The sequence below is a fragment of the Blennius ocellaris genome, assembly GCF_963422515.1.
Source record: "Blennius ocellaris genome assembly, chromosome: 23".
In the NCBI taxonomy this organism is placed as follows: Eukaryota; Metazoa; Chordata; class Actinopteri; order Blenniiformes; family Blenniidae; genus Blennius; species Blennius ocellaris.
In genome coordinates, this window is record NC_137672.1 from 9,800,344 (window position 1) to 9,816,135 (window position 15,792).

At 42.6% G+C, this 15,792-nt stretch overlaps 1 protein-coding gene across 2 annotated transcripts in view; it reads left to right on the forward strand.

Moving 5' to 3' along the window:
* The window catches only part of pcdh7b (protocadherin 7b), a gene marked incomplete at its 5' end in the record, with an annotated part of 117,141 nt that extends 103,287 nt beyond the window's left edge, over positions 1-13,854 (forward strand). For both annotated transcript variants that reach the window (XM_080518962.1, XM_080518963.1), the window contains one exon: positions 11,412-13,854. In XM_080518962.1, coding sequence (XP_080375088.1) covers positions 11,412-11,884 — 473 coding nt within the window. In that variant the 3' untranslated portion in view covers positions 11,885-13,854. The remainder of the gene's footprint in view (positions 1-11,411) is intronic.
* Positions 13,855-15,792: the final 1,938 nt, after the last annotated feature.

Genomic DNA, 15,792 nt, shown 5'->3' on the forward strand with positions numbered 1-15,792 from the left:
TATATATATACTTGTGTAGTTCAATAATGTATTTACTCACTGTATGAATGCCCAACAAAAAAAAGCACATTTCAATTATAAGAAAACATAAAGCGGCCTCGTGGCAACACTTATATTTGTAGTGTTTTTTTAAATGGTCTATTCAGTAATGCAGTGTACTCAGCCACAGTATTGAATTTACAAAAGGAGTCGATTACAAGGTACCACCAACCATCTGTTCAGCTGGAGCTGATCTCCGCTGACAATTGGCTAAAGGCAGGTTACATATTGGACTGCTCACCAATCCATCACAAAAGGAACAAATTTACCAGCATGGGTCATTCAGTGTCATCCTTATCTGAACACTCACGCCTTTGGATGTTTGTCGAAAAACCCAAGTAGGGAGATAAAACCTTGTATGTACAGGGGGAATGCGGAACAAATATGTACAAACAAACTGGCAATCAAAAACACAATGTCTCCTTCCTATAGTGGTCGCCTCACAATGTATAAACATACTCTTGACCATCTCTACAAAGACGAGTGTCACAACATGTGATTCAACATGAATCTTCTTTCTGATAAATATCCATGTGCAGGCGAGTGGCCTGACCCACAGTTGAGTCTCAAGTAAGGAGTGAATGAATAAGGAAAGTGACAGCACGGTGCCTCTCCGCAGCATCAAATCCAATATACTTGCAGCAGAAGGGGAACAAACTGTGGCCTATCTGTGAGATAGTCTATAATCCAGGACACCTTGGCGTTATCAGGCTGCATCGCACTGAGCTTCTGCCTGAGCAGGAGTTGCTGGAGAGTACTTAGGACACTTGAAAAATCTAAGATCTCAATTCTTACTGAGCTCCCAAGCCTCACGCATTTGAACACGCCCAGTGTGTAATGACAGTCTTGTCATTATACAGCATATCTGAATGTGTTTTTGTACACATTCATATTCACCTACTGAGAATCATTCCTTAGATGTCTGGCAGTGTGCAGAATGAGGCCTTAATGCTGCCACGAAAGCCTTGACTTTCATTCCTGAACACTCAAACACCGCGGGAGGTTTTACACAGCAGTGGCACCCTGGTCAGGCTCAAGGATACATTAAAGAGGTGCTGTGGAACCTATTTGCTGACTGGCACATCCTTTTAGCACTTTCATCAGGAGCTGCACTGTGCACAGTCATTCTGATGCAGTTTGTTTTTAACCTTCCCGGTGGGCGCTCTATCTGTCCTGAGGGGAAAATTCTCCAAAAGCTGTCTGATCGCTTGTTTGGTTTTGCGGGTCATTACAGTGTTGAGCTGTGTCAAGTAGTTTGGGCACATTGGAGTATTGGAATAATAAAAATTAAGTTGATTAATCATTGCGGCAGGAAGGCCAAAAGGTCAAAATAACAAACTTCACACAACTTATTATCTAATATGCTTCCTGAAAGATTCTTGGCGCAACAGGTGACTCATTCAATTAAAGACTGGCTACATTTCTCAAATATTACTATAAAGAACAGATTTGACTCACTCAGTCTCATGCACTTGAACGCCATCAGGCATATAGAGCAGCGAAACTCACCAACGAATCGCCTCCTTGCAGTGGTTGAGCATTAGCCATGCCAGAAGGGTAGACGTCAGATGAAGCACGATCCACTGGCCATCCAGGTTGGGGCTTGGACACAGGACTACCTATCCCATTCTGTTAAACACTCCTGTTATTGAAACGAAAGATTTCAGTCTGGCATTAGTGTTTCCTTTTACAAACCCCTCACAGATTAACATCAGGATATGGTGGAATTTCTAAACGTGAGTAGCAAATTCAAAAACAGGGGAACTGAAACAAAATAAGAAACGTCATACTTTATTAATTCCCTTTGGGAAAATCCTTTTTCTAGGATGTGGAGGTTGGAGCCACATTACGACGCTTCAGGCAGCTCATGGGAGTCAAGTGTCTTGCTAGGTGGCCCACAGTGGTGGCACATCAGCTCTGAGTTTCAAACCTGCGAACTCCTGAACCCAAGTCCGCTTCTCTAATCTCTAAACCACCACTGGCCCAAAACCAGTCCCGTCAGGTCAGCATAATTACCCCACCACATTTCCACCACAAGCTTTCCATTAAGGTCATGACTCACCAAGCCCAGCATCATTCTGGCCTCGGATGTGCCAGCAGCTGAGAGCTAATTGCCACACTCTGGATGAGGAGAACGGTGGATAGTGGGTGTTATTTAGCCGACTCACAAACTAAAACAAAGGGACCTCTTATGATAAGTAATTAGCATCAGCGGGCTAGCGAGTTAGACTTTTGGTGTGTTGAATACATTTTGTTTTGGGTGGAAGCTTTGGTTTCACACATAGATATACAGTATTGTCAAAACAAGCAGAACAAATGATTGCTTTTTCACATATTTGGGGAATCAGACATGTGATACTCTGAGGCAGGGCTAATACAAAATTCTATATTGTTAACAAAAACAAAACATGCATAATACTGGTATTTTCCTAAATGCACATAGGCAATTTGGATACTTTTAAAACACACTACTTCCCTACAGCTACAGCTACCAACTATATTAATAGGCACTGAGCTACTACAAGACAGGATTTTAGAAAGTGTGCTGTCAGTTTTGCCTTTGCATAGGAGGTGTACCAGAATAAACCATTCGTTATGCAAATAACAATATAAGTAGTATATATAGCATTCAGCATTCAGCAATCTTCTTTTCCCAAACAAAAAACATATAATGCATGCACAGAATTTACAATATGTAGGTCACACTAAATCTTTCCGGTAAGCAGGATGCATAATGAAATCCTGATGCAAATTCTCTGCTAAAATATGTGAGCAGTTTTGCCAAGTGGTGTTATATTGTACTTCATTCTAAAGCATGAGCTGATCAGAGCTGAAAAATGTACACAACAGGAAGTGCGGTCTGTGAAGTTGTCAGATTTTAACAATATCAGATCACAAATTCCAACCAAAAGCCACGTCTTTCTATTTATTCCTCCGTAACCCCATCTGTGGAGTTGTACCCCTCTTCCAGGACTTTGCCATTTTGACACATGGAGCCTCAACCTGCGCATGCAACCACATGATGTAGATGTTTTCTTTTATTAGCAAAACCAGGAATAAGCACAAATAACAGAGGTTTTATTTTATCATTTTTTATATTTTAGGGAGGATTTAATTGAAATTGTATTTTGACAAATAACCATTTAATGGTGTAAAACAGGCTATTGTGTGAGTGTGCCTGGGAGTGTGCGATAAGCGTAACAGTGGAGGAGAAGCAATGACACTTCTTTTTCTAAAGACTGGGGGGAGAGAGAGAGAGAGAGAGAGAGAGAGAGAGAGAGAGAGAGAGAGAGAGAGAGAGAGAGAGAGAGAGAGAGAGAGAGAGAGAGAGAGAGAGAGAGAGAGAGATGGCATGTAGCTGCGTGGACCTCAAAGAAGACAATTTAGAGAAACAGCAAACAATTCAAAACACATTTTATTCTTAACTGATTCAACCCTTCGCTTATATTCTCATGTTAGTACCAGTGAGCCCTACCATTTTCTACACACTTGCCACCCCTTCATGTGTACAATGTGTTTGTCTTATCAATTAATACTGTGTGCTTCTGTTTTTTTTTTCTTTCTTTTTGTCTGTTGCTAGGAATGTTTTGCGCACGCTGCATGGTTAATGCAGGGTTTTCCGTCTGCGGTGTTTGTGCGGCCTAGCTTAGACTCCCATGTTGTTGTTTTTTTATCGGTTGCTAGCAGTGTTGCATGTGTGCACCACTGCAGAGCAGCTAATTCTAATCCTCATGGTGCTTTCTGACAAGTCCGTATAAGCTCAGACTGCCACGCCAAGGAAAACACACACAAACGCGAGGTTCTCAGGGTTGGCACAGTACTTCATTTTATACTGTAATTGGTTGTTTTTCAAGCATAACTGAATTACATATACGGAGATGAGAGTAGTAGCTTGTGAAGGTGATTATAAGTGTCATGGCTCGATGATAATATGGAAGTGTGGTGAGAAAAATCCCTTTGTTTAAAGATTTTGTGGTTTACTGCACACGGCTTGGCAGCATTTTTGGCTTAGGTGTTTCGGTATTCTTGTGTGTTTCTGGCAAGAAGCCAGTGCCATCAGTCTTATTAGGAGAGTGGATGAGTCACTCTGCTCCTCTGCTCTCTGCATCATCCCCGCCGTTTCCTCCATGCCATAGGTCAGGGGTCAGGATTGCTCTGAGAGCCCATGAAGCCCCCCGATGTTGCACGCACACCTGAGAGAGGATCTGCTTCCAGGATACCACCTGCTGTACGAGATACCCCGCGTGCATGCGGGCGTGCATGCAAGATGAATGAGGGAGGACGGTGTGCCGGGACACTTTATTTATGGAGGTCTTTGGCTTTGAGTGCTGACTGCTCAAATGGGCAGAAAGAGAGGCAGAGACGCCCAGAGAGAATGGGAGAGGACATGTGCAGAGGGTAAGGCAGAGTGCAAGCTGCATTTGATAATTGGCTGAGAGATCGTCACCAGAATGAAATTATGCCAGTTAATCTCTTCTCAATTAATTACCTCAGGAGCAGACCGCAGTACATTCATTATTCCAGAAAGAGTATTGACCCTGCTGAGGGAGAGAAGCAGCCATATCATACCCATAATGTCTACTTGCGGTGTTATTGTAATGCTTGTTAGCGTACAGGCTGCAGGCAGCAGCTAAAAAAAGGAGGAATGAAATGGAGGCGGTGTCATCATCCACCTGCATATAGCCTCGGACATTTTTGCTATAAGGATACTTCACCAGCTCTCATGTATTTTTTTTTCCCCTCATGTCTTTGTTCCACACAGAGGTTGGGGCATCTTGAAAAGTATGGCAAAAAGAGGTGACAGCTCATTACAAAACTCGAGCGGGCTCTCTATCCGTCCCCTCACTCACTCTCACCTCTCTTTTTTTCCCCTCGTCTTGCACCTCTCCAGGCATGGATGGTGGTGATGGTGGATGGATGACAGAAAAGGGGAGGGGGTTCCAGATTATTCCTTTAGTTGCCCTTGCCAGGTAGTAAATACTTCAAGAAGAAGCTCGGGAGGCAGAGAATAGATCACCTGCTGCCACATTCAACAGCATTCCTCCAGCTGGCCTATACGCAGTACCGCCAAAGAGAAAAGGTTGCCACCGCGCCGAGGGATGTCAGTTACGAAAAAGGGCAAATATGGGTCAAGTAGGCTCAAGAACAGGGAGCGATTTGTGGAGAAGTGCTCCTTATAAATAATCATTCCTCCAATTGTGATTAGGGATCTCAGAATTTGTTTTTATTCATGCACCTGCAATCCATTCAACCTCCTGTGTATGATTACTCTCACTGGGCGAACCGGGGTTAGATGTCTGAGGTCCAGATTCAAACCTACTGCTTCAGTGTAGTTAAATAAATAGATTAAAAAAAGTCCCTGTTACTGATGCTATCGCCATCAATTAATGCTGCCGCTTGCGGAGCGTGTGCCATGACTTGCGTTTCAAAGGTCATCGCTTCCCGGGACATCCCGCTTTTTGTTCTCATTTTCCTCCTGCACCACTGCGTATCTTCCATCCCTCCTTAATTGTCTGGCAAACATCTCAGCAAGAGAAAGACAAATATCGCTTTTTTCCTGTGGATATTGTTCCGTCTGAACTCGCCGTCGCTGCGTTAATAATTTAGCGCCTATTCTTTTTCCTCGCCATTCCGTTCTCTCAGGAGCGCTCTCTTCCCCACCTTATTTTCTCCACTTAGGTCGTGCCGACGTGTTCTTCTTTTTCTCTTTCGCTCTCCTTCCTTCCTTTTATTCCCCACAGCCACCTTTAGTTTGTGCGTGTGCGTGTGTGCGTGTGTGTGTGTGTGTGTGTGTGTGTGTGTGTGTATGCGTGTGTGTTCAGTAGTGCATGGTGTCTGCCTGTCTGTCTTTGATGCAGAGGACCTCTCTGCTTCGAGGCAATGCCGCAGGGGCCCCGCAGCGCCAGAGCCAAACACGGGGAGACTTGCTCTTACACCATAATTAGTCTGCAAGTTTCACCTAATTAAATGGGACCCTATTAAGAGCAGGAATAAGTCGAAGGAGAGAAACACGAGAGACGACTACGAGAGCGGGAGAACACTAGCGTGTTCCGTGTTGTTTTTGGCCGCATCCTCGGTAATCTTTGTCTCTTTGCCATATCCTTGGATCACAATTCATTTGTCTTCTTTCTCTAAAACAGTTTTTACTTCACTTTGCGACTTTTAAGCATAAAATAGTCATCTGTATAACTTGTAGTGATCCGTCATCTTCCACTGTACAGAATACAGTTGATAAATCTGATACGGAAAGACATTCTATGAGCAGTGCTGGCCAAGCTAACTCTGTGATTTTTATGTTAAAAGAAGCCTTTTTTTATTTTGGTGCTGGAAAACTGAATATCTTTCTGGTATCAATCAAAAAAGAGGAGTGGTGAACTTGAAAACCACTTTTAGAGAGAAAATCCAGCAATTTGTCTAATTTCTCTCACTTTTCCGGTTTTTCCAAAAGAGTTGTTTACACGACTTTACGTTACTTCCTTCAGTGGTGTTTACTATAATCCGTTGATTACACAGGCAGGCCGTTGATGAGCCGGGTAAGCCAATCACGAGCCCAATTTCAAACTAGGTCACACGTAGACCTGTCATGCCTCTTTGGCTATAAAGAGGTTCTTTTTCTGGTATCATTTGAGATATAAGACTTCCAATTGAGCTTTCCAAGTGAAAACCCGCCGCTGAGTGTTACTTGTATTTGGAGGTTAAAGTATTTTTCTCTTTTAGCCTTCTTAATGTCAGGAATGTTGGAAACATTGCGGATTGAGTTAGGAGGGAGGTGAACAGTCCCTCGCTTCGGGCTGCGGACAAGACCTCATTGTTAAAGAGATAATTTGAAACTTTCAGCGGGACTAAATTAAGGTCTTTGGATTGATAAGTTAATGCGTGCATGCTTCAGAGCACAGGCAGCGACCTGGGAGAGCACGCTCGCAGCATTTATTTACACTGCCGCAGATATTCCGCTTTCAGAGCTGCTTCTATCAATCTGCCACCACTGTCCCTCTTCTGTCCTTTCTCCTCCTCCTCTTCCCCCTCCTGTCTTCTCTAATGTCCTCAATTCTTTCTCCTCTCCTCCTGTCTTCCCCGCTCTCCTCTCCTCTCCACTGCTCTCTTTGGCAGCGTGTTTGGCCTGTGACGGCCCAGAGGCAGCCATGCTGTCTTCTCCACTCAGTCTGCTGTTTCCCTTCTCCCATGCCCTGACCCCTGCCATACTCAGCACACATACTTCCCCTTCCTTTTCTGTCTCTCACTTTCTTTTATTGTCTTACTTGTCTCTCCGTCGCTCTTGACATCATCTCTCTCTTCACCCTCCCATCCTCCGCTCTCCACTGTGACCCCTATCTGCTACCCATCCAAGTGCGATGTCTGTCAAAGGCACAGAGTAGATGCAAGAACTAAAAACTTGCACGCAAGCGTATCATCTGTTTTTTTTCTTTCTTTCTTTTTCTTCTTTTCCTTTCATCTCAGTTTCCCATTCCCTCCATCAGCTTTTTGGATTGAATCAGTTGACCAGCAGTGAGGAAGCAAACGGTCACAAAGAAAATGAAATAGAAGGTGACGTAGATTAAATGCGGTCTGGCAGAGTTAATTTGCTGACAGGTCATAGTGAAAACACCAACTACACAACATTGCAAAGAGCAAACGCCTAGATATGGCCACGACATAGGCACACACATAGGTAAGGCTGGAAGCGATGAAAGTCTTACCCTCTCTATTTTTTCTTTTCTCCTACTGCTGCAACATCTTTGCAAATGCTAAAGACGCCGCATCAAATTGCCTCTATAGCCTAGCATTGGAGCTGCTTTGAAATATCCAATGTGTAAGCTAGTCAGCTGATAGGGCGGCTGTCTAAAGCCAGCTAAGAAAAGCCAGAGCTCTACCAATGCAGTCACTGGCCCACTTTCAGTCTGCACGAATGAAGAAAGTCTCCTCTATACACTCTTTAAAATCTCTATAGTTTGAGACCTTAATATCTTGGAGCATTGCAACAGGGGTTGGTTGCTTTTCTGGGTAATCATCGCTTCAGCAGCATGCAACATTTGTTCGTGTGGATTTACATCTCAGGAAAAAACTGCAGCGCTTCCATTCTGTGTGCTGCCCTTCTAACTCATGCATCAATCACGCCATTATTCACCATCGCTGCTCCTCCCTCCACCTTTCATTATCTCTTTTGAGTAAATGTAAAAAAAAAATAAAAAATTGCCCTAATGGCTTGCCATTCTGAGCAGACCAGCCTCCGCTTGGGTGAAAGCTCCTTCTTTCCAGTGATGGAGAGAGTTCGCCCTGTTCCCCCTGCAGCACCCACACTGTTTCACTATTTTCTAGCTCTGGATCCCCAGATAACAAGGCCTGAGCCCTGGGGATGTAACCTGGGACAAAGAGGCATACTTGTTTAGTTCTTAGTGTTACAGCAAAGCTTTTGAATATGGTGTGGAGTGACCCACTTGTATTGTGTTGTGTTGTGTTGTGTTGTTGGGTGGTTGTATGGCCTTGCGGGATGTTTGGGAATATGCCACAAAAGTCTTCCACATTTTCTACATCCTGATTTCAGAATTGGGTCTCGGAAGGGCCTATATATATGTATGGAAGCAATGTTGCGTGTCTTCCGCATTAAAACCATTTAAAACAATTCACATTAATGCTTAAGCTGGATTGCAGTCATTTAATGCTCAATTACATCCGAAGAATCAAAATCAAGTTGGATCAAAAGCTAGTATGGGTTCGTAATGAGAAAAAAATTATTTTCCTTCTTACTAAAATAACTTAATGAAAATCATGTTAGCCGGATATCAAAACTAATTTAACATCCCCTCAGCCAGTAGATAGGTGTAAGCACTTGTCTGGGCTAAAGCTGGCTTTCGCATGCTTATTTGTCCAAAGCTAAAAGGACAGATGGTTTTAAGGGAGGTGACAGTTTTGAAGAGGGAAAGACGGAGGGGGAAAAAAAAAGAGGCATTTTTGCTTTGATATACCAGCCCAATTCATTAACTCTGTGGGAAATGTCTTCATTTTTAGCAAGCCTGTGGAGTCAATGGACCATGGCTCGGAAATCAGCCTCCTTTTAGTGTGCACAATACACAGAGTGCCAGCTAACTACCTCAGCATCTCACTGTGCGGGGCAGCTGAGACGCTGCGCTGAAGGATGGCTGCTACCCATGAGAGCTGGAGGAAGGCAGAGGTCCTCACTGCTTGTTGTGGCTTTTTTGTTTTTTTTTGTTTTTTAAATGAGTTTGTCTGAATGCGACTGGGGTGAAGAGCCAATTGGATGAGCATTCAGGAGCAGGACAGGGAGGCCTCCAGAGAGTCGGTGTGCATTGTGGGTAACCTGATGGCTCAATCGTAGGTGTAAATGAGGAAAAACAATCAGTACCTGGTATCCACTTGTCTCTTTGATGGCTGTGTTTGTCAAGCTGAGGCAGAGAGCAGGGAGGGAGAGATGTCACGTGATCCAAAGCTCCAGTTACCATTTTCATCACATCAGCTGGCATGTTAACTGTGATAGCAGTTTCATCTGTCTTTTTTTTTGTTTTATTTCCTTGCTTTCTCATTTATATAGCTATTTACAAATCATTAAACAGAAGCACTTGGTTGTTTTGGCTCACTAATGGCAAAAAGTTATTTGATTTTTCGATCCAGTTGCAGTCTCTCCCCGAGGCATCGGCTATATATTGACGAGCAATCTTTAGTTGACTCTTTACAAAGGCAATTTTTGACATGAAAATGGATTCCAATAGGTATTTAGCAGAAATAAGATTTCCTACAGCAGAGGAATGGCACTCTTGAAGTAATATTGAACATTTTGCTGTTAGGCATTTGAAGTGAAATAAGTGATTCATTTGTTAATTAAAAACCCCAAACCAGCAGGACATTAAGGGAGTCTTATGTTTTTTTCCCCCTATCTCGTCTTCTTTTGCTGTCCTTGTCTCAGCTGCATTATGTCCTCAGTCATGTGTCTGCTCTGCATACTACTTTTTTTTTGGGCATTGATTTGTTGTAGTCACAGTTTCAGTGCTGCTCAAGGTCCCTCATACAGTCCATTCTACAGTATACTATTGCATAAGTGCGAGACATAAAGAGTGATTTGTGTTGTATTTTTTCTTTTACAGGAGAAAAAGAGCATTAAAAGTAAGCCATGGTCCAAATTTTTTTTTTTTTTTTTTTTTTTTTTTATTATAGGCAAAGGCATGCTTGGCTTTGTTTGCACTCACCCTTGCTTCTGCTTGATTTTGGTTTTCCATACTCTGCATCAGGTCATGAATAAATTACATCTAACGCAGCATCTCTATATAACACGAGCACTTTGTATAACCTTTGGCACTGTGTAATGTCCAAGCATTCGGGCTGTGGAGCAGACTCCTTTCCTCCCTTCCTTTTGGTCTCATATAGAATCACTTCATCAGCTTTGGTTTGTATATTGAGTAAATATCTTTCACATATCTCACCGTGACCATCGACAGTAGCATATCTGTGCAACCTGTTGTCCTGATGTAGCATTGTAAGCACATAATTTGCTTTCTACAATAATACAGTAGACGTAGTTAATCTTAGGCCAGCGCCCAGCTAGATAATTGGTTAAGAACCCTATTTGGGGATTTAAGAGGATATTAGAGCGCTTGAGCCATACAAAGCTATTAAGCTACTTGGATCAGGCTGTGATTGCTGTCTGTCAATCACCAAAAGAAGAAAATAGGGTGCTGTTGCTGCTCTGATCCCACAAACATGCACACTCTTACACTGGCACACCCTCAGATAGAACAACCCTAACTGATCATCTCCAATTTTAGATGAGCAGAAAGACAATTGAACTCGATCCTTCCCTCTCCATTGCTGACCTGCCCTCCCTCCTTCTCCCGTCCCTTCCTTCCCCTTCTCAGCACAAACGCGTTTTGAAGCATGACTTTATTTCAACTCTGATTCACACCACTCTTTTTTTTAGTTTGAGGCTGTTGTCGTAGCCAGTAAAGTCGAACTTCTTTTTATTGTTTATTTCTTTTCCTTTACAGTTTGTGTCATGTGGAATGGGTTCTGCATGTAATCAAATGCTATTTTATCCATGAAAGCTTTATTGTATTCACTGGTGATAAGCAATTTCCTAAATTAGCTGTGGAAATAGGTGCCTGGTAAACCATCGTGACCCGTTTTTATTGTTTTCTACCTTCTCCATTAACACTCAGATGTGATGATGATCTCATTAGGAAGAAAATACAGATTCACACATCTGAAGAAAGAACTCATAGCAACCAACTCATGAGATACATACCAAAACAAACACTTAGAGGCAGGAAAGTTTGCTATTGTTGTTAGTTTATTGGTAAATATTCCACTTTGGTGGAACAAACAGTATCATTTACACTTGTTTTTCTCTGTCCTGCCTCCTTTAGACTCCCGGCCCTTGCCTGACGTAGCCATGACTGGCAAGTGCACTCGGGAATGCGACGAGTACGGCCACTCGGACTCCTGCTGGATGCCTGTGCGCACGTCGCCCGAGCGACGGCCTTCCAAGTCAACCACCAACCCCCAACAACCAAAGCTTTCCACTTTCATGAGCGGCAACGGCAGCGGCAGCAGCAGCGCCGAGCAGCCCGGCAGCCAAGAGACCCTCGCCATGGCCGCCATGGCCAATGGAGACCCCACCGCTGCTCACATGATGGGTGACCGCAATCGCAATCTGCTCAACAAGAAGATGGCCTCCTCCTCCTCCTCCTACGAGGCCTTTGGGTCGCCCTCCTACGGCTCGCCGGGAGGCGGGGAGGAGGCGTTGAGCCACCCGACTGAGGAGATCCCTCTTGCGCCTACTGGGGAGTACAAGCCCACAACTTGTGGTACTCTAACACGACGGGAGGTGTACCTGTGAAATGGGCTAGTTAGACACATCCAATGTGCCATAAAATGTGGCGTTCAAACACAACACTAAGCATAGTTGCTTACCCACCACCGATACAGCTTTTGAAGCTTTTAGCCACCCTTGCTTCATGCAAGGCAGGACTGAAATTTCTCCAAAGACTTTCACAACAGCTCCTTTATAAAAAAAAATATATAAAAAAATGAAAAATTTAAGTGGATATATAAACCTAATACCCATTTCTAAAGTGCTAATTCCGGCCATGACCTGGAAGAAACGAAGGAGGAGGAGGAAGAACTATTGAGGGCACTGATTGGAGTTTCAGTGAGGCTGTTCTACTGGCGAGTCGGGCTCTTGGGACACACTCTGCTGCCTGACAGTTCTGTACAGTCATCAGCTCATTTTACATATAGAGACCATGCATGCATACCCGTGTTCCCATCGAAGACCCCTGTTCCCCCGAAGATGACAATGTACAAAAGACACCATTTGTTTTTTGGGTTTTTTTTCTAGAAACAAAGCTGTACATCGAGACTATTTTGACTTTGAAGTGCGTCTGGATCTGCCTTTTTTTAACTTCAGAACAGCCAGTGACTCTGACCAGGAAGTTCTTTGGCTGGAGTGACACAATGGACAAAACAGTGTGGTGTCACACTGGCCAAGGATCCTTACTGTATGTGATTAATGTTACAGACCAAAATGTGACGGTAATCACAACTTATAAGGACGAGAAAGACTAAGCTTTAAATACTCAGTCCTCTCTTGCTCCGGATACGGACAGAAATAGGAGCCAATGGGATTTGCTGCAACAACCCTCCTGGTTAGATTTCAACCGCACCGGGAGACCGAGATGAACTAATGAAGACTGATTCAAATCTACCAGTCTGCACACTCTTCACAGGTGTCACTCATTGTACATAAACATGGGACCATAGCAACAGTGCTAACTGCTCTCATACCCTTTTGTCTCACACCCTTTCTTCAGTCTCTCGTTCTTTGTCTTTGTTTGGCGAGACTGAGACCAAAACCCTCCTCTCTCAATGCAAAACCTTTCGAGTCATCACATATGATTGCATCGGCCACAGTTACATAACCGTTTGTGTCCCCTTAGCGGGGATGCTACCGTTTGTACCAAGTTGTAATACTCACACCCTTTTTCCTGAGCACACATGCAGACACACATCCAAATGCAGAAGCGGGAAAGCAGATTCATTTAACTGAGGCCAGCGGCACTGCTTTGCCGACTTAAAATCCTGGGTAAGCACAGTGTGAGGTATGAGATTAAAATTATCAGGCGCAGTTGAAATTGTGTGTGTATGAGCCAGATATGCAGAATATTGGGTGGCTGTGTAGGCCACTGTAGATGTATACGGCAAAACAACATAAACATGGCCAAGTTGGTCCTAAAACAAGCTGCAAGGACAGCGTTTAACTGTTGCTTCCTTTCATTTTGTTTGTTTGTTTTGGTTGTGTGACAGGACTGAGCAATAAATACCACAATGTATATGTGACCAACAAACAACTTCTATTTCACTTCTTCTCAAGCCTTCAACATAACTTTGTTCCCCTCTACCACTAACCCAATCCACTACCGTGGCCATCAGCACTAGTAGATGTTGCTTTGATGGCATCTTTGAGCATGAATGTAAGAATCAGCTCAATGGAGAACAATCAAAAAGCAACATTGGAATGAGGAGGTATTGGCAAGTTGTTTTTTTTTTTACTGACTGAGATTACTGGCATCAAACGAAACCAAAGCTTCGTGAGCTAAATGAAGCAACCCCGCCACGAAGCCCAACACACCCAAACAAACACACAACAAATAGCTTTCTGGGAGAACCTTAAGTACACATTACATTAAGATTTTTTTTTTTTTAATGAAGGATTGAGTCCGAATGAAGAATGTGATGTCCCAACAAAACATCAATTACATCCTCGGAGCTGACGCTTTACGATCACTCACACACACAGACACATAACAATGTTGAGATGTTGTGCCTCCCTGTCAACAGTGTTTCTTTTCTTATTTTTTTTCTGTTTTTTTTGTTTGTTTGGTTGTTTTTTTTGCAGCAACAAATGCGCGAACTCTCATGACTGTAATAAATCAAAAGAATATCAGATGCAATGGAACTTTTTGTATGTTAGCAAAACCCCTTTGGTTGGACCGGAGCTGCTTTTTTTCTGCGCTCCGTCAATCTATAGTCTGTAAGTACTACTTGTTGTTTGAAGGAAAGTGCTCCTATACTTATCAACTGTATACATAAATATTTACTTTCTACTGCACGTTTAATGGGAACTTACTTCACTTACAGAGAAGGAAGAAGAAAAAAAACTGTAAAACAAAATGTACAAAAAAAGGTTATCCCTGTAAACATGGAAATCCATCTTGTTGCTTGCGTTCGTTATACCTAAAATGACATTAGTTATGTAGAACATCTTTTAAAATCCTACAGTTGATTTGACTACATACTGAATTTTGTCACTTTATTTCTTGACACAAACCCAATTTTTTTCTTCTTTTTTTATTATACCAACTTCACACAATTAGAAAACCTTATCTTGTATTTTCCTTCTTTTTTTTAGATCATACATTGATTTGATACACAGCAGTCAAAAACTGTGGAAATGATCAGAACAATGTGCTATGTGTTTTACTTTTTCTTTATCTGGTGCCACTTTGTATATTTAGAGTGCTTCTGAAAAAAAAAAAGACAAAAAAAATGTAAAAAAAACAAAAAACAATACTAGAGTGAATGCAAATATGCAATTGTGCCTTTTTATACCAATTGGTATGATTAATTGTTGGTTAGGAATGGTGCATAAACAATTACGTTGACATGGGTGGCATTTAAGGAACAGACTGATATACATTTGCATATCTTAGATGAAATCCCTTGATGTCAAAAGGCTTTTTCGGAGGATGACCAGTCAAATGTCAGTGAGCCTGTAGGTCTAAAACTCAAATGGTGATTGTTCATTGAGTCGAATTATCTTGTTGAAATATCCATTCCTAGCTTAGTGCATTACTGAATGAGTACAGGTACATTCAAAAAGCTGCTTGTTGGTAGAAATAATAATGATATAATGGATTTTTTTTGTCGTGTTCCACTCATGTACATGTGTGACATCAGAGGTCAAGTAACCTTCTTTGTGCATGAAACAAGCTCGAGGACTGAATATAGAAGCTTAGGAAGACAGAGTGCGGGTAAAAAAAAAAATCTAAAATAAAAAAAAAAAAAATGCTTGGAGACATTTGACTGCTCGGAGTTGAGGGAGCCTGGAGATGAAAATGCTAATGTGATGGTTTACAAGGGAGGAGTGGAAGTTGGAGGGAAGTGGGGGGATGGAGGAGCGAAAAACTGCAAGTGAGAGCAGCTGACAAAACACACACCTCAGGATGCTCCATGCAATGCAACACTCATACACAAGGATTTACAGTATATGCATATCAGTGGATGATGAAATCCTGTCCTACAAATAAGCGCGGTACGGGGTTTGCGCTGATGCTGTGAGGTGATGCTTTGAAATTTCGAGATCAGATAAAGTGAAAACAAAGTCTTTGTGGAGCAAAAGAAAAACAAGGAATGAAAGAAAAATTGCCATGCATCGGCGACGACGCTGAACGAGGTCTGCACTAGATCATTTCCGAATAGTGACAGACTCGCTATGTTTTTTTGATATTCACTGAGGTAACAGCGAGAGAAATGTGGGCAATGGCAGTTTTATGTTGGCACATTTGACGAAAAGACATGAGGTATGGTACAAAAACACCTGTCATCAAAACATCTGTATCTTGTTGCCGCCTGAGGTCTGTGCTCAGTCTCTGCTCTCCTCTATTCGTAATCGCATTCACAGTGTGTAATGAGATTTTTAATATTAACCATTACTATTTGTCCTGCGACTTGGATGTTGATATAGAA